This window comes from Elaeis guineensis, chromosome 1, assembly GCF_000442705.2.
Source record: "Elaeis guineensis isolate ETL-2024a chromosome 1, EG11, whole genome shotgun sequence".
NCBI lineage: Eukaryota > Viridiplantae > Streptophyta > Magnoliopsida > Arecales > Arecaceae > Elaeis > Elaeis guineensis.
Window position 1 is genome coordinate 166696088 of NC_025993.2, and position 25911 is coordinate 166721998.

General features: G+C 38.2%; 2 protein-coding genes across 4 annotated transcripts; one reads left to right on the top strand and one right to left on the bottom strand.

Moving 5' to 3' along the window:
- The first annotated feature begins 3531 nt into the window (after positions 1 to 3531).
- Positions 3532 to 6206, top strand: LOC105060279 (putative B3 domain-containing protein Os06g0632500). Of its 2 annotated transcripts, none has more exons than XM_010943927.4 (4): positions 3532 to 3722; positions 5076 to 5403; positions 5498 to 5682; positions 5805 to 6206. In XM_010943927.4, exons 1-4 carry the CDS (start codon positions 3645 to 3647, stop codon positions 6060 to 6062), a joined length of 849 nt encoding a protein of 282 aa, XP_010942229.1. In that variant the 5' UTR covers positions 3532 to 3644; the 3' UTR covers positions 6063 to 6206. The 2 variants fall into 2 exon arrangements, with proteins under 2 accessions (XP_010942229.1, XP_073106983.1); XM_073250882.1 differs by lacking the exon at positions 3532 to 3722 and adding an exon at positions 4537 to 4669.
- A 919-nt stretch (positions 6207 to 7125) lies between these two features.
- Positions 7126 to 23925, bottom strand: LOC105060278 (uncharacterized protein At1g32220, chloroplastic). Of its 2 annotated transcripts, XM_010943926.4 has the most exons (10): positions 23643 to 23918; positions 22964 to 23084; positions 22803 to 22891; positions 21224 to 21279; positions 21088 to 21143; positions 19397 to 19490; positions 16725 to 16804; positions 7901 to 7943; positions 7587 to 7678; positions 7126 to 7500 (listed from the first exon to the last, which is right to left on the bottom strand). In XM_010943926.4, the coding sequence occupies exons 1-10, from the start codon at positions 23696 to 23698 to the stop codon at positions 7327 to 7329; spliced, it is 861 nt and encodes a 286-aa protein (XP_010942228.1). In that variant the 5' UTR covers positions 23699 to 23918; the 3' UTR covers positions 7126 to 7326. The 2 variants fall into 2 exon arrangements, with proteins under 2 accessions (XP_010942228.1, XP_073103504.1); XM_073247403.1 differs by lacking the exons at positions 7126 to 7500; positions 7587 to 7678 and adding an exon at positions 7701 to 7777 and having other exon boundaries at positions 23643 to 23925.
- Between the last annotated feature and the right edge of the window lie 1986 nt (positions 23926 to 25911).

Sequence of the window (25911 nt, forward strand, 5' to 3'; positions counted from 1 at the left end):
CTCTTTCTTCATTTTTTCTTTGGTCCAATTTATCAATGGACAAAGAGTCTTCAAGTTGTTTGTTCTTGTGTGGAGATCAGAAAACAGTGTCAGACAAGTTGTTGATCTCCACACATCTCTCTGACTTCATTTCTTGTTGGAAATTGGACCAACATATGATATGTTGAGACTACTGCTCTCAGGGTATTAAGTCCAGATCGTCCGAGTATGGCATTATAAGTCGAAAAAACTCGGACAATCATGAATGTCAAGAAAATAGTACTCTGTTGTGGTTCAGTTCCTACGGTTAATGAGAGAGCGGTTTTTTCTTCCACAGTAACTGCATCTCTAGTGAAACTGACGAGTGACGTCGAGACTCTTCTGAGTCGATCAGTCGGTGTCGTATTTGGGAGAAAGTCGAGTAAAATAGAATATCTATTGAGCTTTCATTAATCACTAAAATTTATTTTATTTCATAATTTGTTATCATTGCCGAAACAATGATAGCATCATCATGGAGTTTGTATTCTCCGAACATCTTCTTTCGAAAATATAATTACATTGTCGGGCTGTCGCTTCTTCGCCGACTCTTCTTCAGAAGTTGTCCCTCTAGTTCTTCTGTCGCTCGGAGATCATATTGATTACTCTCATCGTTGGTCGATTATTGAGTGTCTCCTCAGTTTGTGGCTAAGGTTGTTGGTTGGTGGGAGGTTGAGTCGGGTGATCGCATCGAAATTTTTTGAGGTAGCCTCATCGAATCATGGCCTCTATCTTATCCCTGAGCTGGATGCATTGTTCGGTATCATGACCATGATCACGATGGAACCGACAGTACTTTTTTCTCTCATGGCTCCTCGATGGTGCTTTCATTGATGGGGGGATACCTAAATACTCATCTCCTTCGATCTCCATCAAGATCTGTGCACGGAGAGTAGAAAGAGGAGTATAGGAGTCATACCTGCTATAGCTATTCGGCTTCGAACTCCGTCATCGAGGTGAAGCTCGTTTATTAGTAATTGACTGTCTTGATTCGATCGGAGTTTCACTATTTTTCTATTTCTTCTTCTGATCTTTTTCATTTGTTTGGCGTCGGTCAGAAGCATCTCCATCTGTACGAATATACTTGTACACGTGCTGTAAAAATTCAGCATAGATCCGAAGGAGAGTTTTGTCTAGAGAATATGTGAATCTGGATCCCCTCAAACCCCTCTTTATGGTCGATATGGCCATATCTTTATTGAGGTCCCTGATCTCAAGTGTGGCCGCATTAAATTGAGCCACAAAATCTCTCAACATCTTTGTCTCACCTTGCTTGATAGAGAAGAGACTATCTGATGTCCATGGTGGTCTTCGGCTAGTGCGAAAATGGGCCACGAAAGATTGTTCGATCTGCTCAAAGGAGTTAATGCTCTCCAACTGAAGTCCAGAATACCAGGCTCGAGCAGTTTTTCGAATAGTTGCCAGAAAGTTGATGCATAAGAGGACGTCGGTTGCCTCCTGGATCATCTAAGAGCCTTATAGCTCTCTAAATAGTCAATCGGATCAGTGGAGCTGTCGTATGGCTCCATCTGCAGCATCTGAAATCGAGACAGAATCGATTCGTCTAAGATGCGCTGAGAGAGAGGCTGGGCAGTGTGAAAATCGTAGTCGTTGGAGGATTTCCGACCTTCCACCTGAAGTCGGGCAAGCTGACGGTCAATCTCTTTGAACTTGCATTCATAGTCATCAAGCCGTCATTGCTGAAAATTTTCAGGGGTAGAACCCCCTGAAGAGTTTGAAAATGGAGAGACAAAAGGTGTCCGTAGCCCTTTCCCCTTCCTGATAGTTTGTGCACTAGAAGGAGAGGGAGGACGCCACGAATAATGGGTGGCATGATGGGAGTGCTGAGAACGTGGCTGTCTGTCTCGATGAGAGTATCGAGATGGTCATCGTTCTGGAGAAGAAGAGGATGAACGCCATGGTGGATGGCAGTTGTGCCTAGATGGCACTGAATGAGCCACCAGCTCCTCCACTGGTGGCTGCTGCTGCTGTATTTGTTGCTACTGGAGGCTTTGAACTACCTCTGTTAGTACCTTCATTTACTACATAAATGCAGTAATTTGTGCGTCCGTAATAACTACAGGACGCGAAGAACTGGGCTCTGCCACTGGAAGTGGGGGAGGAACATCTTCCTGACAGAAAGACTGCCTTGCTGACCCTGTCGAGTGTTGAGCTCTGATTTTTGGCATGATTGTTTGTATTCTTCTCTTTTCATATGCGCCAATCTATTGCGGCCAATCCCCTGTTACGTCCATCGTCGGAGAGGAGCACCTGCAAAAGAAGTCCTCACTGATTGAAATTATATCCGGTAGGGACCCTCCGATATTTAAGTCAGTGAGGAGTGGTAAACAACAAATTAAGAATATTTGAATTGATAGAATTTTAGCTCAAAATTATCTTACCAATACTATTCAATTACCTTCTTTTTATAGATGATTCAGGTGTAACCGTCGAGCACGTGGTCCCACTTTTTATGGCACTAAATTATCGGACCATAATCATGGAGTTAATGGGCTATTTATGCTCACTAATGACCGTGACACATAGTCGATAACCATTTATAACGGTTAGATGTATAGGTTCCGCATATTTCAACCTTATGTGATCGTGGGAAGATAAGCCGACTATATATCGTTAATAATAGTAGATCGGTAGTCGTGAAGATCCGAATGAACATTGGATGGTGATTTTGATATGTCGATGGTCATCAGTCAGATATTAACTGAGTTATCGTGGTTGTCTGTTGTTGATTGATAATAGCTAACTGTCAGTCGGTCAACTGATTGTTAGTTAGAGTATTATGTTCATAAGGCTGATGTAGGGTCGGAGTCGGAGTCGGTTGAATTGTCCCAGTACAAATGATATTTTAGTTGTCTTAATCTAATCCATACTTTTTATAAAATTTTTAGTTTAATTATCTAAATAAATTATTAGGGTTGAAAGAAAATACCATTTTAACTATTTTACAGGTGCTTTCTGTCGTCGAGCTGATATATGATTGATGTCACTTAAGGGAGGGAAGCAAGCAAGAGGATGGAGGGAACTTGGTGACGTTCTGGTTACCAAAGCTCCTCCAAATATCATACCAGAACACGGGGTTGTGCAAGCGACCATACTTGCTATTAGAAGTTGGATGCATTTTTTACGACGCACCTGGGATATTAAACAGCTCTTGGAAATATACGAAATCAAGGTTGAAGGAAAGGGCAGATACCTCTTTTTTTTTTTTTTTTTTAATACCGCCGTTCCCTTCCGCCAATCGGAGTCCAGTTTGAGTCAATGACTCAATCTGAAAAGGATGGCGCTGACCTCCCAACCTCGCTTGAAAAGGACCAGTGAAATCCGGTCAATCCGAGTCAGTTTAAGTCAGGTCTGACGCCTCCGGTCAGTTTAGTCAAAGTGCACGGTCTCGCGTACGTGTTGTTTTCTCCAACGAGCTTTTCCTTTCTATGTGAGGTAAACAAAATACAATACCGAGTTTCTCTTTGTGTAGATGTAGCATGAATTCCTATTCCGATACGAATAGGTCTTCTTTATTTTTCTTAGGAAGATCCTGCTTATAAATACGTCCTCTTCTTCCGAGTTTTCTTGTTCGCTTTTGATACCGTGATCGTATCGACTCGGTCATGGCCGCCGAGAGAAGCCAAGGTGCTCACGAGCCAGAGTTTTTCAAAGTGTTGTTGCAGTCGTCCTTCAAAACGTTGGTATGCCTCTATATTTACCTCTTTTTCCCAAAATCCTGTTCATGTTTTCCATATATTTTTTTCTTTATCCATTAAAGTGATGAATCTCTTCATCTTTTTATCTCTATTTAGATCTTCAATTTATTATTCGTTCATGTTTTCCATATTATTTCGTTGTCAATAGCGGCTCACCACCGATTCTTCCATGTCAACATGCAAGGAAGGATACCTGCAGGAATTTTTTTTTTGGAAAAAAGGAAAAGAAAAACCCAGTAATGCCCAGTTGCAAAATATGGAGTATAGAAATACATCGTAGACACCTAATAACCGCTGTATTTCGACTGCATTGCCTTCTAGGTTTTACGTATTTGATTGAAAAATTCGACTACGTATCGTGTTCTCTAATTCTAAATCTTGATAGCATATGCTTAGATATTGTCAAATTGGCATTATCATTAAAATATCTTCGATCACGGACCGCAAACTACAAATCGATCAATTTCGCTTATAAACAAAAAAAAAAAAAAAAAAAAATCCCGGAAATCCAATCTCCATTCATTATGATAGCATCCATCAACAAGGCACTTTCCCATCGTATTCTGGCATGCCTCGAAAACAATAAACTGATGTTCAATCGAAGTCCATCAAATTAATGGACGTCGGAAATATTGATGGAGAGTTCATTGTTCTCAAGGAGCCGTGGGAGGGCGCGACAAGCAATACAATATAACTGGGATTGCTATTTATTGGCTAAATTACCCTTTCCCCGTATCTCGGATTCTGGATTCTGGACGTGGTTATTTGTTCTGTTGCATCCCCGCGGCTCTGTCCTCTTCTTTAACTAAATTTGTTCTGTTACTTCCTCACCTTGGTTCGGCATAGAGCCGGACATGGCCAAAAAGGAAATCGATGGTGCTTGTAGGCAGCAGTTCGTCAAGGTGTTGTTGCCCTGTTTCTTTGATAAGTTGGTATGCCTCTCCATTCCCATATTTTTAAGGACTCCTGAGGTTTTTAATTTTCGTTATTTATTTTCCTTTTTTTTTTTTGTTGTGGTTTATTTTCATTCGATCAATATATCCTTTTTTCCCCCGTTTCTTCCTCCTTTTTTTTTTTTTTTTTTTGGTAATCTTGTTCTCTGCCTTGATATCCTGATATGGTTGGTCCATCAGAACCTTGCTTTCTTTTTCCTCTAATATGGTAAGATTTAACCGACCTAATAGCTCTAATACGGGGCTTAGACTTAAAAGCTATTGGAGATTATGGTATCTTTTGTTAAACTATTCAGCAAATTTTTGAGAGGAAAAGATTAGACATTTGGAAAAAAAATTATTCTGCCTTTTAGTTTCTAATCCGTATTCTTTTATCTCTTTGCAGTTAATTCCTCCAAAGTTCACCCAGCATCTAGTGAATGGCGATCGTCAGAAGGCCACCATAGTGAGCCCTCTCGGCAAGTTTTGGCATGTCAATCTCCAGCGAGAAGGGCACAAGATGTTTTTTGGTAGCGGCTGGGAGGACTTTGTAAAAGCCCATGGTTTAAGCGTGGGCCATTTCTTGGTGTTTCGCTACCAAGGAAACATGGTATTCACCATCAAGATATTCGATAAGAGTGGATGCCTTAAAGAGTATGATTCCATTGCCTCCACGCATGTGACCAAAAGAGAAGTTGACGTCGATGTTGAAATTCTTGATGTTGCTCCAAAAGGTAAGTTTTCTTTTTTTTTTTTTTTTGGTAAAATTTTTCCCCTTAAAACCTGAGTTCGTATAGATTAATTCTGCACACCAAAAATGCGATTTAGATATTGAACCTGTAAACTGGACATCTTCCAGTAAGAAGGGGAGGTCTAAGAAGTCGGCATCAACAAATTCGCATGGCCAACGAGATATCAGGAAGTCATCAGGAAGCAAGAGGCCTAACAGTCGCAACAGAGTGCCATATTTTGAAAGGATAGTTCGACGTTCTTCTTTTATTTCCATGCGCATGGTGAGTTTATGCCCTTTGATTTCTTTATTTTTGGACAGAAATCCCTGGAAACCAGGGAAGGTGTCTTGAAATTTTGTTTATATTTAAGCTAACAAGTGCTACAAACTTTGGGACCAATGCAGAGTGTTCCTAGGGTGTTTTGTTTGTCGAATGGTCTCACGACTCTGTACGAGATCACCCTCATCGATCAAAAACAGAGACAGTGGCCTGTGCTATTTCTCCCTGGTTCCCGGGGAGGTCACCTTGGGAGGGGGTGGAGGTTTTTCTCCAAGGCAAACAACTTGAAAGAAGGAGACACATGCATCTTCAAGCTTGTATCCAAAAAAGTAATGCGAGTCCGAATAGTGAGACGTGGAATCTTAGGAAGTAGTAAGTCGTAGTATAAGATTAAAGGCAAACAGCTTGTGTCATCCATTTTTTTCCATTGTTTTACTCATCATGTATTGTGATGGTGAATACTCTATCTTTGTGGTTGAATATATTTAGACTCTTGTATGGATTTTATGAATATTCTTCTCTTTGTGCTGATTCTGTGAACTTATCTTCAGTAGTAAACTACCGAATTTATCTTTTAATCTAAGAAATACTCCCTTTTTTCTTTTTTTTTTTTGGGTTGCGCCACCTAAAGAAGAGCAAGTCGCATCTTGTTGTGGGAGGCACTCTTTTGCCTCACTTTCGCCTTTAATTTTTATAGTAACATTTGCTCCTAGTAATTCTCTATGTGATGGATGTTTAGGGATAACTTTCAGAAGAATATTGAGTTACCAGCTGGATTCATAATTTTGATGGCCAAATATTGTCAATTGGGAGAGCTTGATGCTTGCTAGAAGTGCAGAACTTGGCAACTTTCTCCATCCCTGGAAGTGATGTATGGTAATTAAGGACCCTAGGTAGCTAACCATATGTATAAAAATTTGGATTAGGACAATTTGATTATTCAATTCAAACGCAAACTGCTCCAATTAGTTACAACAATAGCTCTTTAATTTCAGTTACATGCTTTGCCTTGTGCAGCTCTGCGCACTCTTCTTAATTTGTTCCAGGATTTAAAATTACGGCCCATACCTTTAACCAACCTAAATGCTGCTTTTGTCCAGCATCAGTTGCATGCATTCAAGGCATAACCATGCAATGCCTAACATGTTCAATCCATTTAACTTGATTGAACCGATTGTAGTCGAGGTTGGGTTATCTGTTCAATAACGGTCAGATTGTTTGATAAATAAGACGGGTTCGAGTGAGTAAGATTTTTTTTTTTAACCTACAACCATGGCATACCTGGATGCACGCTTGAAAGCATTGACCATGGCCAACCAAGAAGGAAGTCACAAGTCAAACCAATCTCAACACTCACAACATAGCACCACTATCAAATGCCAGCTCATCCAACCAATGCAATTACGGACCAAACTGCAGGCAGAGCGTAAAACATGAGCCAAGATATGGAAGCCAATTTAAGAACCAAACCTTATAGGCAAAAACTATTTTTACACCAAAGAAAACCCAACGCACCAAAATGGACCAATGTAATTATGGATTAGAATCTGATGAACAAAATAATTATCATCCGTTCTACCCTGTGTGGGAAGGACGAGTAAATTTCAACATTTGAGTTGGTGGTGTTGATTTCTCATGCGGGAGAGGTCACTCTTGCTTACTGTAGCGAAAGATACCATACACATCAACAATGCCGGGAGGAAACACTGGATCTGTTGCAGCTCTCACAGCAACCTTTGCGACTGAGGTTACATTCACTGGAGGCGTGAAAAGTGGACCCACCAGCGGAATTCGACCTAGGGGTTTGGCATGCTGCAGGATCTGCAGACAATGGAAGTTTCTGTGATTCCATGTGTTCACAGTTTGAGAGAGAGAGAGAGAGAGAGAGAGAGAGAGAGAGCTTTTACCATCTCTAGTGGTGAGCCAATAACACCAAGAGGTACCTTCATCCTCCCAACTTGGCGAGTCCCATGTATAAAACCTGGCCTCAGTACAACTCCTGTAAAAGATAAACTATGACACGTTCGTTCTTCCTCAAGCAATCATGAGGTTCTCCACATGCTTGCAATGCACTGGGAGGCTCCTGAAAGCCCTCATTCTATATAAACTAAAAGAGTTTCTGAATATATTACTAGATTAATCCTCAAAAAAAAAACTCGAAAAAGAGTAAGTTTTGGATTCGAGACAGCTAGCATCGAGGGCTAAGATCAAGGAAACTAACCTCCATATGTAAATCTTGAAAACAACTCCGCTTCAGCAGCTTTCTGTGCCATAAATGCAATTTCTTGTCATGAATGATACTTACAGAGCAAGTGCAATATCACAAGCGGTAAAATTAGGAAGATGCGTAAAAGAAAAGCAAAACAATAATTACATCCAAAAAAAAAAAAAAACACTAACAAATTATAAGTCAAGAATCAAGGAAAGCTACAACAGGCTAGAAGCATACTGCACCTTTTTCAATTTATTTCTGTAAGGCTTAAAATGCTCCCAAAATACTACCCTGCTGAAATTTTCTCACCAACCATCCTTCTCCCTCACTTCATCACTTCAATATCTACAGATCCACTCCCACTTCGACATGCTCCCCGTTACACATCAAACATCTTTCGCATAGTAACCTTTGGTCCAGTCTTTGTAGCACATGATTACAGACCCTTGATCAGTCACCATTAATGCCTTGTGCGGAGCAAATTTAAGCTACATCCAATATATAGGCTTTTAACCGTATCCTTGACAGTTTTATTATTCATCCACCTCAGCATTCCAATTCTGCAACATTTATCTCATGAACCAGTGCCTTTGTTGAAAATGCAATAATTCAGTTACAAAACAACATTGTCATTGACCATTATCATGCAAAATCTCCAGACAAAATGCCCTCATAGCTCCTGATTTAGTCAAACACTTCATAAGTAAACATTGACTTCAGTAGCCGCATTCCAGTTCTATTCACGTGTCAAAATCTATTTTTCAGTTCTTATGCCATGTTGCAAATTCAACGAGACCAAGTATCAAGAACATGCAGGTCCAGGATAAGAAAAATTCATACAAAATCCTTGAAAATGTCAAAAAGTGAGAAACAGATGACAGAACTTCTAGGAACAAATTAAAATAGCTATCGCATGCTGGCCTACATGAATAGAAGCAAGAAGATTCGGGAGGTGGAGAAGATAAAATCCAACAACAAAAAAGAACTGTAGAGAACAACTTGAGGAGCAAATGATGATAAATTTCAAGATATATTGACTACTAACAGCATGGTTTTGAACCAATTGTCAAAATCAACTCCATCAAAAACCTGATTGGATTAAGGAAGGTATTATTTCCTTGCATAAGGTAGCTCAGAAAAAAAGATTTAAAACAGCCTTTTGATGGCTTTGCATCACCATAGTACAAAAATGGATGGAAGTAACGTTGAAGATTTTTGCACACTGTATATCAACATCGAAATTTCATCTGATTTGCACATTTCTCTCTCTCTTCTTTTTGACAGAAAAGGTAGGGGCTCCAACAATCACTTTAGATTCTAAAGATATTTAAAGGATTGGATGTTATTTAATGAGGAATCCTTGGAGATCTAAAATTTGTACCATATCCACAAACCACCAATTAGTCGCCATTTAAATTAAAGACTTGACACAAAGAAGTTGTTCACTAAAAGAGGGCATGCTGATAGCTCAATCCACTGATGGAGACAGGCAAAAGATGAGCAGATTTCCCATGGCACGTCTACAAATTTGCAGTGGAGGTCTGGGAAGAGAAGCTGATGCTGTGATATCTTAAATTTATGATAATTGCAGTACATTAAAAACACAAAGTAGGAGAAATGCCCAATTAATATGTTTGAAGTTGACTATACCTCTAATGACACAAACATGCAAAGCATAAGAAATAACATGTGCATATACTGAACATGCTATGCAACTGCTATCTAACCAGCCCAGTTCATAAACACAAAGACCCTATTGTCATTTTGTTTAATCATGGAAAATAGCCATATAAGTTTTCAACTTTCATGGTTTTTGATCATAATGATACTTGCTACAGATCCGGTGTACATGGTCTAGCAATCTAGCTTAAGTATTCTAGCATCAATAAGTGATAGGAAATGTCCCTCTTTTTGGCCTACTTTTTTAGTCTTGTTACTACTTTTCTAATTGTATTCTGCTAAACTAATAGGGGACAAGGCTTGATAATTCTGGTTAATGTTAGGAGACTAAGAATCATGCCCACACTATACAACAGCTTAGTCTAGTTTGATAGTCATCAAATCTTAACCACTTGTCTGCCTTGAACTGCAGTATAGGATTGACAAAAAGACTCCTTGATGTGCACCATCATGAAGAAAGAGATGATCACATGCCATATATGGATCCAAGAGCCAAATTGATGATTTTGCTCACGTGCGTAGAAGCATGATGTAGTGCGAATCAGATTTGGCAGGAATTTGAAAGAAATTATTGCTTGAAAAAAGGACCGAGTTTAGAAGCTTGTTTTGTTCTTCCTAATTCACCATGATCTCCAGCCACCATCATTTTCATAGTAGAAAGATGCAATCAAGATTGTTTTGTTTTTCCTAATTCACCATGATCTCCAGCCACCATCATTTCCATAGTAGCAAGATGCAGCCAAAGTTATTTTGTTCTTCCTAATTCACCATGATCTCCAGCCACCATCATTTTCATAGTAGCAAGATACGGCCACTATCATTTTCTTTGTAGCAAGATATAGCCACCATCATTTCTATGATAGTCAAATTCTGTTATTTCTTTTCATTTACTGAATTTATCTTATGTTCCATCTCTTATCTATATAAAGGGAGGCGACCTATGTATTCAATTCAGATTTCAATGAATGAAAATGAGTGTTGCTGATTTCTCTTATCTAACCCCTGTGTGTTAGTGGCGAGTTATAAATCCTAGAACTTATCACTCACATTCTTCTTTTCTTGAGTGTGGCGTTCTACCCCTTTGTGATCTAATTGTGGCGATTTTCTTATCAATCAGATTTCAAAGATTTTTTTTTTCTTTTTCTTGTGCTCCAACCTTTATTCTTACCTACACAAGATAGTTATTTAGGCCTAGACACATCAATTTGGTATCAGAACCTGAGGGAGTGTTTCACATCCAAATCATGTCTGGAGGAGACGAGACCCCTGTCATTCCTAGAGACATGAGTCTGGAACAAGCTCAGATTATGGAGCTCTAGCGGCGTTAAGAAGAGATGATAGAGCAACTCAATCGCCTAACACAAGCGTTTGAGCGGTTGGCAACACTTCCCCCACCATCACAGCGACATAGCCATCCAGCACCACGACGAGTTGATCGCGATGATGAAGAGGAGTATGACGAACCCGGAGATGATGATGGTGTGGAGGAACACCCATGGCAAAGGCGGCAGCAAAGGAATTCGGAAGACAATATTAAGATGAGGATCCCATCCTTTAAAGGAACCAGCTCACTCGAAGAATATCTAGAATGGGTGTAACGTGTGGAGAAGGTCTTTGAATGTTAAGACTATTCTGAGGTAAAAAAATGTAAACTTGCTGCCCTTGAATTCACTGATTATGCTAATCTTTGGTGGGAGAATGTGAAAGCTCAGCGTAGGAGGGATGAAGAAGAGGAAATCCAGAACTGGAGGCTTATGAAGCGGATCATGGAGAAGCGATTTGTCCTTCAATATTATAAGCAGGAGTTGTACATCAAGTTACAAAGCTTGAGACAAGGGAGGATGTGTTGAGGATTATATCAAAGAATTTGAGATGCTGATGATGAGATGCGATTTGCGAGAACCTCAAGAACAGACCATTACAAGGTTCTTAGGAGGCTTGAATAAGAAGATTGCTGATACGGTGGAGTTGCAATCTTATGTGTTCCTTGACGATGTGATCAAACTTGCTGTTAAGGTGGAGAGACAGCGCAAGCATGGTGCAAGTAAGCCAAGTAAGACTACCAACTCGTCTTCCTTATCACCATGGTCCGTCCCTAAGACGGTTCCAAAACAAGTAGAAAAAGGTGATTCTAGCAAGTCACAGATGCGGCCAAAGAAAAAGAGGTGGAGAATTCACAACCTCCCAGACGAAGTCGAGATATCAAGTGTTTCAAGCATGGAATGCCATACCGCCCCGTACCGCCCATATCATACCGTACCGGTCTCGTATCGGTACGTCATACTGAAGTGTACCGATATTACCGTACCATATCGAACCGCATACCGACATTAAACAGAATTTCATCGGTACGGGGTCCGGTACCGATACGGCGAACCTTGATTTCAAGTGTCTTGGTTACGGTCATATAGCCTCTGAATGTCCAAACAAGAGGGTGATGTTCATTCGGGAGTCACAAGAAGAAATTGAAAGTGAAGATGAGGCTATTTTGGAAAAGATAAAAGAAGATTATGTGGAGTTTGCAGATGAAAGAGAGCAGTTGGTTATTCGTCGCAACCTGAACCTACAAGCCAAAGTGGATGATGAGCAGTGTGAAAATATCTTCTATACCAGGTGCACCATCCATGATAAGGTATGTGATGTTATCATTGATGGAGATAGCTGTACCAATATGGTTTCTACTATTTTGGTGGAAAAACTTAATCTGATGACTATGAAGCATCCCCGTCCCTATAGATTACAATGGCTTACTGACGATGGTGATGTGAAGGTTACAAAGCAAGTTGTAGTACCTTTCTCTATTGGCAAGTCCTACAAAGATGAGGTTGTTTGTGATGTGGTTCCTATGAAAGCCAGCCATCTTCTTTTGGGAAGGTCTTGGCAGTACGATCGAAGGGCTATTCATGACGGCTTCAAAAACACCTATTCATTTGTCAAGAATGGGAAGAACATAGTGTTGGCACCACTTAGCCCGCAACAGGTCCAGAAGGATCAGCTTGTGATTGAAAAGAGCAAGAAAAAGAACCTATTTGCCAACAAGGGGGAAGTGAAGCGAGTTTTGACTAACCATGAAATTATTTTTGTTCTTGTAGCTAAGCAGGTTCCAAGTGAAGAAGTCTCCCTTCCACCGCAAATGAAGGACATCTTGGAGAAATTTACAGATGTGTTCCCGGAAGAGTTACCAAAAGGATTGCCACCAATCAGAGGGATCGAGCATCAAATTGATCTCATTCCAGGGTTTGTCCTACCAAATAGACCAGCCTATAGATGCAATCCCGAGGAGGTCAAGGAGTTGCAGCGGCAAGTTGCGGATCTTTTGGAAAAGGATTATGTAAGGGAGTCTATGAGCCCATGTTCAGTACCAGCTCTGTTGGTACCAAAGAAGGATGGATCTATGCAGATGTGCGTGGATAGTAGGGTGATAAACAAGATCACAATAAAATATCGCTATCCAATCCCGCGACTGAACGATATGCTTGATGAGTTGCATGGAGCTAAGGTCTTCTCAAAAATAGACCTTAGGAGCGGATACCATCAGATTCGCATGAAGGAAGGTGATGAATGGAAGACCACATTCAAGACCAAGTTCGGATTGTATGAGTGGACGGTCATGCCATTTGGCTTGTCCAACGCACCTAGCACATTCATGAAATTGATGAATCATGTGCTGCGTAAGTTTATTGGTGATTTTGTGGTTGTATATTTTGATGATATTCTAATTTTTAACAGGAATCAGGAAGAGCATATGGAGCACCTAAGGGGTGTTTTTGAGGTTCTGCGACAAGAGAAGCTATATGGCAACCTCAAAAAGTGTCATTTTTGTCAGGATCGCAGTCTTTCTTGGCTATGTTGTGTCACAACATGGAGTGGAAGTTGATGAGAAAAATGTGAAAGCGATCAAGGAGTGGCCTATTCCTACTAATGTATCTGAAGTGAGGAGTTTTCATGGCCTAGCATCCTTTTATCGGAGGTTTGTGAAGAACTTCAGCACTATTCTTGCTCCTATCACTGAATGCATCAAGAAAGGAGGAGAATTCAAATAGACTGAAGCAACCCAAAGGAGCTTCGAGTTGATCAAGGAGAAGTTGAGTTCAGCACCCATTCTAGCTCTACCCGACTTTTTTAAGACTTTTGAGGTAGAATGTGATGCCTCCGATGTGAGCATTGGAGCTGTTCTGATGCAAGAAGGGCGTCCCATAGCATATTTCAGTGAGAAGTTGAATGGTGCAAGCTTGAGCTACTCTGTCTATGACAAGGAGTTCTACGCTCTGATTCGGGCTTTAGAGACTTGGCAACATTATTTATTGCCAAAGGAGTTCGTCATCCATATTGATCATAAGTCTTTGAAGCACTTGAAAGGACAAATCTAGCTGAATCGTCGACATGCCAAGTGGATGGAATTCTTGAAAACCTTTCCTTATGTGATCAAATACAAAAAAGGGAATGTCAATATCGTGGCTCATGCACTTTCCAGGAGGTATGCTTTAATTTCATTGCTTAATGCTAAACTAATGAGATTTGAGTTGATTATAGATCGATACAAGGACAATCCAAAATTTGCAAATATTTATGAAGAGTGCGAGAAAGGAGCTGTAAATGGCTATTACAGGCATGACGGATACTTGTTTAAGTCAGGTCGGCTGTGCATTCCTAACAGTTCTATTTGAGAGCTTTTGGTGAGAGAAGCTTATGGTGGCGGATTGGCGGATCATTTTGGAGAGAAGAAAACATTGGAGATGGTGAAAGAGCACTTTTATTGGCCAGCTATGATTCGTGATGTGCATCACGTCATTGAGAGGTGCGTTACCTGTAAGAAGGCGAAGAGCAAAGAGACTTCACAAGGGTTGTATATGCCGCTATCTGTACCAGATCAACCATGGGTAGATTTGAGTATGGATTTTGTGCTTGGGTTGCCAAGAACACAAAGGAGGAAGGATTCGGTTCTGGTGGTTGTGGATCGATTCTCAAAAATATTTCATTTCGTGCCATGCCACAGAGCCGATGATGCTTCACATGTTGCAGAATTATTTTTCAAAGAGATAGTACGTCCGCATGGTGTACCAAAGAGCATTGTGTCTGATCGAGATGTCAAGTTCTTGAGTTACTTTTGGAAGACCTTCTGGAAGAAGCTTGGTACTAGATTGCTCTTCAGCACAACTTGCCATCCGCAAACCGATGGTCAGACCGAAGTGGTAAATCGTACTCTCTTCTTTGCTTCGCACTGTTGTTAACAAGAATATGAAGAATTGGAATGAGTGTTTGGCTTATGTTGAGTTTGTTTACAATCGTAGTATTCATAGCACTACTAAGCATTCTCCTTTTGAAGTGGTTTATGGGTTTAATCCTATCACCCCACTTGATTTGGCACCACTTCCAATTAGCGAAAGAGTTTGTATGGATGGGAAGAAGAAAGCTGAGTTGGTTAAGTCCATACATAAGAGCATCAAGGAGCAGATTGAGAGGAAGAATGCGGCTTTGAGAAGGCAGCCAACAGAAGAAGAAAACAAGTTCGCTTTGCTCCAGGTGATCTTGTTTGGATACATCTTCGCAAAGAATGATTTCCAAACCAAAGAAAATCTAAGCTCATGCCGCATGCTGATGGTCCATTCCGAGTTGTTGAGAAAGTGAATGACAATGCTTACAAGATTGAATTGCCTGGTGACTACAATGTGTCTGCTACATTCAATGTTCGAGATCTTTCTTCTTAATTGGAGGATAGTTTGGATGATGGGGAAGATTTGGATTTGAGGGCAAATCCTACTCAACAAGGGGAAAATGATGTGCACCATCATGAAGAAAGAGATGATCACATGCCATATATGGATCCAAGAGCCAAATTGATGATTTTACTCACATACGTAGAAGCATGATGTGGTGCGAATCAGATTTGACAGGAATTTGAAAGAAATTATTGCTTGAAAAAAGGATCGAGTTTAGAAGCTTATTTTGTTCTTCCTAATTCACCATGATCTCCAGCCACCATCATTTCCATAGTAGCAAGACGCAATCAAGGTTGTTTTGTTCTTCCTAATTCATCATGATCTCCAGCCACCATCATTTCCATAGTAGCAAGATGCAGCCAATGTTATTTTGTTCTTTCTAATTCACCATGATCTCCAGCCACCATCATTTCTATAGTAGTAAGATACGGCCACTATCATTTTCTTTATAGCAAAATATAGTCATCATCATTTCTATGATAGTCAAATTCTGTTATTTCCTTCCATTTACTGAATTTGTCTTATGTTCCCTCTCTTATCTATATAAAGGGAGGCGACCTATGTATTCAATTCAGATTTCAATGAATGAAAATAAATGTTGCTGATTTCTCTTATCTAACCCCTGTATGTTAGTGGCGAGTTATAAACCCTAGAACTTATCACTCACATTCTTTTTTTCTTAAGTGTGGCGTTCTACCCCTTTGTGATCTGATTGTGGTGATTTTCTTATCAATCAGATTTCAAAGATTTTTTTTTTCTCTTTTTCTTGTGCTCCAACCTTTATTTTTACCTACACAAGATAGTTATTTAGGCCTGGGCACATCACTCCTGAGGCCAGAAGTTGAGGACCTGAGGTGAAACTTACTTTATTACGGACTTCAACATTTAACAATTATGCATAACATGGTTTGTGAAATTAAAATAATTCTGCAAGCCCATATCTGTTTAAAATCAGCATTTACTATTTTCAGCCCCCAAATAACAGATAGCCGAAGTTCCTGAGCCACTCCACTATAAGGTTGCACACAATGATAAACCATCAATAAACAGTGATGAAATGGGCTTTCTCCGTAAAGGTTACTGCTCTACAAGCTCTGTTGAATGATAGATCAAACAACTGATAACTCCAAGAACTTAGTCCATTAGAAATCTCTAATAACTGCGGTATGTCAACCAGCAAAAATTCTAGATTATATATTGAGGTGTCAACATTCATTAACAATCTACAAATATCCATCAATTTTTTTATTAATACTATACATGATGGAATAATTGAGAATTGTCTAAATGATTATACACCTCAAGTCTTATTTTTACTTGGTTACAGAGAATTGAAAATTGTGGCTGCATTATTAGGATGTATTAAGCTAAACTTAAAGCCATAGTTCCCAAAAAAGATACAATCAAATGTCTTGACTATTAAGGAACAATACCTTTCCCTTATAATAGCCTTGTAAAAGATAATTTGCAACACCAAAATCAGCAGCCGAGATATAAACAAATCTTTTTACACCTGCAAAAAAAGGGCACAAGGAAAGGGGAAAATGAATTTCTACTCAGTGGCGTATATGTTATCAATTTGGAATTATATATACTCTTGAATTTTATGAAATTAAGCGTGTCAAGGTTTAGCATTTAAAGATATCATATAGGTATCTATTTTAGAAAAGCATCTTTTCAATTTAATGGGTTCTCATGTAATTTTGTTCAGTTCATAAAACATGGAAATTAATTTTATTTAGCAATATCATTCTGCTTAAGACTTCACAATGGAGTTGGAATCAAATTCTATTGTCGATAGCATTTAGATTTCTTTTCAAGTAAGGGTGAAAGCCTACTTATCTTAAAACCATCATATTATTTTTTTTTGCATTTATGAATTAATAGTTTCTTTTGAAACATAATTTAAGACATAATTATTGTTTAAAATCCTTTGGTTTCTTTTTGTTAATAGATTCTAAGCTTCTTAATCAAAGTTCAAGATCTTACACAAAATAATGGAATTAAAGATCTCATTTTGGTTCAGTCTTTGATTTCTTATTGAAGTATAACCAAGGGACAAGTTAAAGTTAAAGAGGCATTTTACCTGTATGAGTTTAAAACTCCTTTATAAAATAGGACCGATATCCTATTTGCATTATGAAACCAGAATCCCATTTTACCTGCATGACTGAAGGCATCTAAATTTTGAGACCAGTTATCTCAATTTGGATGTAGCCAATTAATTTCCGATGGCAGCATGAATGGAGTTATATACTTCATGTTAACAGGTCAATGATCTTTGTGAATAGAGTCTTGAGACTCTCTTATGGAAGAAGGGAATGATATCCCTACTTCTGTACATGAGAGGAAAAAAGAGAAGGATGGGGCACAATGTGGGTGGAGTCTCACCCTTCAAGAGTGGAAGTAAGATGTCAAAAGAGAGAATAAGCATAAGATTGCAACTGTATTTTTTTCAAAAAAAGATCTAAACAGCAACAACATTAATAGCCATTTTTCCTCCATTACTTTTGTTTCTTGGTCCCCATACAACACAATGCAAAGCAGTAACAGCCCCTCACCGCCACAATAAGATCCGGTCCTCGGACCAATCTTTTTCCAACCAGGACTGGTCTGCTGACTGGCCAAGTTGTGAGATGGGCCAAACCCATTCCCATGCACGAGCACACATGTGCTCTGTGGAAAATGACTTCCGATAATAGTCTGATTTTCCTTCCCCAATTCTGTCAGAAAGAGGTTTCCTAGGGCATGCCGGAATCTCTTGAAACCCTAGGAGTTCATCTACAAAAGGGCCCCTCTCTCTCTCTGAATATCACCTCTCCTCCCGATCCATCACTAGTGAAACTCCTTCGATTTCTATTGTTTTTTCCATGGGGTGTGCTAGGCGATTCACCATCAATTCATCGCCGGAATCAAGGTAAGAGACCCTCACTTCTTTTTCCATCTTCTTCTAGTCCCTCAGCCACCATCGAAGACCAGATTAACACCGGCAATTCTCCGGATTTGGGTTGAAATGGAGACTGCTCTGTTTTTTGTTCTTCCATGTCCAGTTTAGTTCTGACTGAGTTGCCATTTTTCAGGGTTAAGGCTCTCACCGGAGATTGGGTTGGGTTCTCAATCGTCTCCCCATGATTAGAGAAAGGACAGTTGCCGATCGGTGAGCTGGGCTGCTTTATTTTTTTCCGTTGAGCTGATCCATGATCGGTTTCCTTGTTCTTGTCCTCACCGTGGGTCAATAAGGGTTTTTTTTTACTGTCATGATCCTCCATCGGAGATTGTGCATGGATGAATGCCCAGCACTGCTGCCGGCTGCCGCCACAGGTCGCCAACCTCGACCTTTCTGCTACCGAGTTTGAAGAAAAAAAGGGGAGGGGGTTTCCTTGTTTTGAAGAAGAACAAGAGAGAGAAAGAGTTGTCTCTCTTCTCTGTCTCCTGTCTCTCTCTCTCTCTTTCTTTTTGTTCTCTCTCACTCTTTGTTTCTCTCTCTTCTCTCTAGTTGGATCAAAGGATTTTTGGATGCAAGAATTGAGGGACTCGATTCTTGTTCATGATCATCCCTAAAACTTATCATTGAAAAATGCCCGTCATACTATCTTTAAACTTGATTTGGATTCTTGTTCATGATCCACTAGTTACGCGGATTCGCAAATGAAGAAAATAAATATAAGTGACAGAAATATGTACAGCAGTGTAAAATAATGAACCAAGGTAATGAAATTAAAAGGAAAAGAATTTACAAACAAAGAACTCAGAAGTCGACAAACAAAGTTGAATCAGCAAAAATATGCGAAATTCAATCTGTAATTTTTCTAGTCCTTTTGGCTTAAAAGAGCATTAGCCTCCCCATGGATTGATGCTGACTTTCTCTGATGATTCATAAAGTTCTTTTTCTTTTTTCCTCACCACACATTATTTAGGTTTGATGTCATAGAGCTGTAAGCCAATTTAGCCTAGTCATTCTGGTCCATCTCCTTAAACCATTTGAATATCTCATAACTTCTATGTAGTTTTCCACCATACTCTTTCTTGCAGATTTAGTTTTTTGATGTTCTGAAAGCCAATTTTGGTTCTCAAAAGATGACATCCGATAGCAACAAGTAAATACCTTGCTCAGAAGCTGCTCTGATAGCATTGATGTTTGCAGTTCCATTGATCTTATACATATGAGAGTTTGACCCAAAGCCTCCAACACATGATATCTGCAAGAGATTCTGTATTAATTTTTTAATAATGCACGATTTAATAGATTCACAGACATATAATTGGCTTCTAAAATAAATGCATAACATTACTTAGTTAAAGCCTTGCATGTATTTTAGATCAAAAATTACAAATAATGAGGTGGTTCTGCAACAAGTTTACACATAATTTGTTCTGTTCTTTATAAATTTTGTACATAACAATATGTGACGTATCTTGTTGTGGTAAAGAGAGGCTATCTACCTAAAAGTTATCAATACAACCCTGCAAAGTTGGAAAGAGAGGGTAACATTAACATCTCAAGATCTTCATAGACAATAAAAGGCCCAAAAAGAATCAGACAAATAGCAAGATAAAATATCAAGATAAACAGAAGGATGTGATTAAGATAATAGTGCAGGCATCAATAGGCAAGAACCATACAGAAAAAAGTGATGTTGCATCACATCCATAACCAATAAGCTTCTTGTATTGAAGCTGCCACTGATTGTTCGACCTGGCCAGAAACCCAATCCTCTATCTCCCCGCAAATTTTCTCCACATCTAGACTTTTTCTGATTATTATTCAGTCCAATTCAAATCAAAGAAATCATCAACTTAGCATTGCTTTTGAAGGCAGATACCTGAGATCGGCCCTTTTCCTGCCTCAAGGTTGTTTTTGGGTGCACAAAAAGAAAAATAGGGAAAAGAAAATGAAAAGCAAATCCAACTTCTAGAGTATTATCAAGAAAAGGGGAACAAATCATAGACATCATGTCATCTTACATTCCAAAAGTACCACTATAAAAGAAGGTTATGGTCAAGGGAGAATATTTATATTGCATTAAAAATACAAGTTTCAAAATCTCGGACAATTCTACATAAAAAAAAAAACCCTTGAGCCAAACTGCTGATCTATTTAGGAATTAAAATGAACCACTAACCTATTTAAGAATTAAAAATCGAGAGAACATGGAATATGCACTGATTGTAAAATTGCACAGCAATATAAGGAAATCCAGAAATCTTATTACAAAATTGATTTTAGGAAAAATTCCTATGAAATTATTTAAGGAATTAAATAAAAATTGCTTATGTATTCAAGAATTTTTTTTAAAAAAAAAAGAAAACATCAGATTCTAAAATTCCAAAAAATTAGGAGAGATTTGATAGAAAGAAATTCAGAAACCATTGATATTTGCAACGGTTCCAAATTAAACGTCAATACATGTTTTTATTCTTTTGAAAATCAAGATCAAATACGGACTGACTTTAGGAACAGTGGATTTATCAGGAATTAAATATGAGTGACTATGGAATATGGAGTGACTGTAAAATCACATAAATCAGTTGAATTTGAAAATTATTTGAAATCGCATGATCAGAATTTTTATTCTTATGTTCTCTCCACCAACATGCCTTGCACGTGGCCAGGCACTAGTATGGAAAAAGGCAAAAGCTTGAAAACATTGTGTCTAATTTAATGAGGCTACCACCACCAACAACAACATTTCCTGTTCAACTGCAACTACCAACGAGCCATTTTCAGATGTCCAAATACACTCGTAACAATACTAATGCTAACTTGAACCAAGTATTAAGCAAGCAATGGCATACCACAGCAGTTACACCATTCATAACATCCTTCAATGAATCAGGTACAAGAAGGTTTCCTGCCAAAAGAGAAACAACTTTCAAACTTCACAAATGTAATACCAAGAACAAAGCAATGTGCTTATATTACAAGTTCTACCTTGATGCCACACAACTTTGTCAGCCCATGATTCACGTATTGATGACCTTCCAGATCTGAGAAACAAAAAGAAGCATGTTCATGGTCAAAGTAGCTTTCTTTGAAGATTTAAAACACCTTATGCTAGAAGTATTCAATGTTAGATATAAAACAATTACGTTATTTTGGTTCGAAATGTGAATGCATTTAAAATTAGATACAAAACAAGCAAAATAGTGAAGTAGCAGTCAACAGAAGAAAATATAAAAACTATCGAACAAAAGAAACCAACTATATTTAGCATCCTCAAGCAACATGATGGCATAAATGTAAAAATTATCCTGAGAAGGAAAAGACAGAATAAACTATTTGAAGAGAAATTTGAACATAAACATTTCATCTTCCAGGACAACCAAAATGGACAGCCAAAATAGAGCCACTGATTGCAATTACGTCAAACACAAGATAAAATTCAGAGCTACGCTCTTGCACTAGATATTCAGAATTTACCAATAGGGGGTTCATATCATTGGATGATAATTTTGAGACCATCAGGAGTCAGGAGTATCAAATTAAGAGAAAATCCATATCCTATCTCCAGGGTTAACAAGAAAAAATAATTAAAATCCAATAGGCTTCAGCAACCTAGTTTTCTATTCCTTCAATGTTTCCATGTGTGATATTTTAGTCGGAATAGTTTATTTATTTTCTGCCATTCAAGCTTACAGGGGGCAATTTGAAAGGAAAGGTCCTTTACCGACTCCAATAGAATTTGGAGTATCTTACCATATATAAAGATCTAGATGTAGAGTGTGGTAAGTCATCTTTAAATATGATTGTCATTCAAATTGGACAAAAGATGTATATTTCCACTAAGATCATAAAACACATAGCTCTCCATTGTTTTGGCTGGAAAAAACTTGAAAACCATGTTCCTTCTTGTGAATGCAGGATATCATATTAGATTTGCCACTATCCACCAATAAAAGGGTCATTATCTCTTTATAGATGGAATTTTCTTCCAGAGCAGTTCTGGTTCAAAGGAGAATCATACACTACACCAATCCTCATAAAGGCACAAGCACCTGAAAGTTTGTTATGTAAGAATCTTGAACTGTCAACAATCTGCTTATCAAACACATGCGTGGAACCTCCTTGTTCTTCTTGGTTCCCACCAATATTGCCATATTCAATAGGTCCACTTCAGCTAATAATAATTTCCCAGAAAGTTATCTGGTGCATTTCATCTAGTTGTTTTACAGCAATAGGGGTTCCATTATTTTCTATGCCCAGTCCTTTTTATCACCAGTTCATGAGGTTTTGTAAGTTATTCTCCAAGCTATAAGTTACCAGTTCACCATCCCTGCTACCTTTTTCCATCTTTATTATAGTAACCAATTTGACCAGCAAAGCATCTTCATAAACTATAGTGTCTAACTGAATTCTCACAATGGAAATATGGATACAGGAGCATGTTATATGATTTTTACTTGTCCTTAAAAAGTATTTTTTAAAAAAAAAGATAATAGATGCAGAACTAATCAGCATTTAAGATGCAAGGGCCCTAAATTGAATTATGTGCTTCCCAAAAATACAGCACCTGCTAAGACTAGAAACAGACAAGCCTCGCTCTAAAGCCTCTCTGCAAACATGCGAACCAACAAAGCCGTTGCCACCCAATACCAACAACTGTAACAACACGCCAAGAAGGAACAATTAGACAAGGGTTTATCAGAATAAACCCAGCACACACTAGACTACCTTCTTATCTGATGGAGGCGGTGGCACTTTGACTGTCTCTGCTTCCTCTACTTTAAAAGGTTCATCCACGCGATTAGAATCCGTCGACAGTAACCTCCAATTTCTTAACAGACCTGATGTGCTAGAATTAATGACACAGACATCAAAATAAGAGAAGTAAAACAATTGCCAAAATTATTAATATCGAAATGACTAGAGAAATAACATGCCCACTGCACTAATTAGACAGTAAAGCTGCTAGCTTCCAACATGAATACCAAATTATTTAAATAGGCTCACTGCCTGCTCTCAATAATGCTGTATCAACAATTACTGGAGAGAGCAGAGAAATTTAAAAAAATATATATACAAGCTACTGCAAATCTATCCCTAATTTCCCACTCTAATCAGCGGGAACCTAGACTATGGATTGCATAATTAAGAATAGAATCCACTGAGAGCAGATTAGTTACATGTACAAATCATGGGCATGGGAAGTTCTTGTATCATTCCTATAAAAAATATAAATGGTTCCCTCGCCATTATTTTGTTTCCTTTATTTTCCCTCCTGGCACAAATTATTCGGTATCATCTGATGGTATTGCTGATTTTTCTTATACAAAAAAAATGCATTAATCAAACTACCAGAATTTCAAGAACTGGTTTCGAAAAAAATAAATTAGAGGAATAGTGGACTTACTATAATCGAGAGATGGAGGACTTTGAGGGGATGAAACGCGAGACGATCGACCTCATCTGGGAATTTCCCTCGCTCGTCTTCTCTTGTTTTTTACGGACTGATTGCGGATACCTTCTCTTGTAATCTTGTTCTGGAAAGGAGGAAACAAAAATAAAAGAATGGGATCAATTGAGAAGGAAGTAATCACTTTTAAAAGGGAAATCTCCCGTGGCGAGTTGCGAAAGATTCTTCATCGCGATTTTAGTAAAGAGGCGGGTTGGCTTGGGTTCTTGGCCTCAGTGGCTATGAGAGGACAGTTGAAGAACACGTGGCACGTGCCACGTTTATTTCTGTATTTAAAAATAAAAACAAATCAAACAATTCTACTTCAGCGTGCAAGATCTCATCTCTCGCTTGGGTGACATGCAATATCTCATCCTTAATGGTTAACATTTGCTTCCGAAGGCTTCAACCTGACCGCTTCTGATTAAAATTTCAGTCGTTATCGTGAGCAAATTTTTCATCGTTACTCATGCTTTAGAGAGATAAATCAATCTACTTGGACATACCTAGTTAGATGGAGTTGGATTCTCAAATAGAAATAAGAACTTTAATTTCAAAAAAATAAATCTTCAATCCTTTACAATTTAATTTATATTTTTTTTAATATATAAAATTTATTTTGATTTTAATTTTGATCATAAATTCAATACATTAGAAGATATGATCATTTTAATTTTTATTATAATCTATTTTGATTCTAATTTTAACTACGATCATAAATTAGAAGCGTAAAATTTTGATAATCTTTTTGAATCCACCACGATTGCTGCATTGCCTCAAAGAATAAAAGCTCTAATCCGTAGATAAGATTGGAGTCCAAATTTTTAGTCACACTTTTTTTTTAATTTTTGTTTGTATTTTGATTTACATATATTTTGACAATCCAACTGACACAAATTTAAATGGAAGATAGAAATCGGTTACTTGCAGATTCAAGATTCTTGTGCCGTCGGTAAGAAACTTTGCTCGTCGTATCTAACAACATGGCCATACTTAAAAAACCAAAGCATAAGATGTTCCACCCACCGATGGGAATGAGTGTATTCAAGATTTGTTAATTGCTTTGGACATGGATAGTTTTCAAGGTTGTTCTATTTCTGTGTCCATTCTTAAATATGTAAGCTTCATACTGTGGGCTGCTTTTCTCTCTCTATTTGGCCTTTGACCATGTTTTGGTCTCCATCTTTATTGCTGTAATTACTTGGTTTGTCTAGATCAGTGTGTAACTGTTTACTTTTGTACCTTCAAAGATTTTGTAGAATTTTTTAAGATTTATGTTAATGAGGCTGCAGCTTGGAGGCAAAAAAAGAAAAAAAAGAAAAAAAGAAAAAACCAAAGCACACCATCTCACCATCGACTGTCTTCCACGATCAAGTGCAAAGTGGCCATCGATTGTCTTTCACGACCAAGTAAACGCAGGCCCATACGGCTGCTTTGCTTGGTGCAATCACGCGTCACATTAGTTTATATTTTTGTCCCACATGAATTCTTGTAGCTACGTGCGCAATCCGACATGATCTTAGCCCTTTCCCCTCTCTCTCTCTCTCCTCTTTCCTGATTGATGTGAACACTAGCAGCTAAGCTGCACAGTACGATGGACTTTAATTAAATAATAAACAAGTACGAATACGATGATAAGAAAAAAATTTTGTTGTATTGAATTTTTTTACAAAAAAATGTAATTACAGTTAAAAAAAATTATTATAATCTTTTTGTATACCAAAGACTTATTTACTTTTTTATCTTGATCGAAAAGAGTGCTGAAACATTCACTTCTACTTTGTTTTTGCTGCTCGAGGCTTCAAAAAAAATCGAAGAAGATATTTAATATCGATGAAAAAATAAATAAATCTGATAAAAATTATTTTTTTATTTTATATGATTTAATTTGGATTTATTATATAAAAAATTATGAGTTTAAGCATTTATAGCATGATCATCATTGGCAGGAGCTGATAAAAATAATAGCTAAAATTTTCTTGCTAGAAACTCCAAGATCTGATGTTAACTTCATTTTTACTCTTAAGCCTACATAACGTTATAATAAAATAATACTCACATTCCAACTTTTTTCATTTGAATATTCGTTATTAGAATTTATGATAGCTCACCTCTTAAACCCTTGTAACAGTGTTATCTCAAACCATGTTCTGAGAGGGCAGCAGGAGGATGTTTGTGCATATTGAATTAGTAGATCCATCCGGATACGACGTGGCCCAGCACTCAA

Bases quoted from the DNA above. Each gene is read 5' to 3' on its own strand.
- LOC105060279 (XM_010943927.4), top strand. From the start codon at position 3,645: ATGGCCGCCGAGAGAAGCCAAGGTGCTCACGAGCCAGAGTTTTTCAAA. The intron at 3,723-5,075 runs GTATGCCTCTAT...ATCTCTTTGCAG, and splicing joins AGTCGTCCTTCAAAACGTTG to TTAATTCCTCCAAAGTTCAC. The intron at 5,683-5,804 runs GTGAGTTTATGC...GGACCAATGCAG, and splicing joins CTTTTATTTCCATGCGCATG to AGTGTTCCTAGGGTGTTTTG.
- LOC105060278 (XM_010943926.4), bottom strand. From the start codon at position 23,698: ATGAGGTCGATCGTCTCGCGTTTCATCCCCTCAAAGTCCTCCATCTCT. The intron at 23,085-23,642 runs GTAAGTCCACTA...CATTAATTCTAG, and splicing joins TCCTCCATCTCTCGATTATA to CACATCAGGTCTGTTAAGAA. The intron at 22,892-22,963 runs GTAGTCTAGTGT...GTGTTGTTACAG, and splicing joins CGCCTCCATCAGATAAGAAG to TTGTTGGTATTGGGTGGCAA.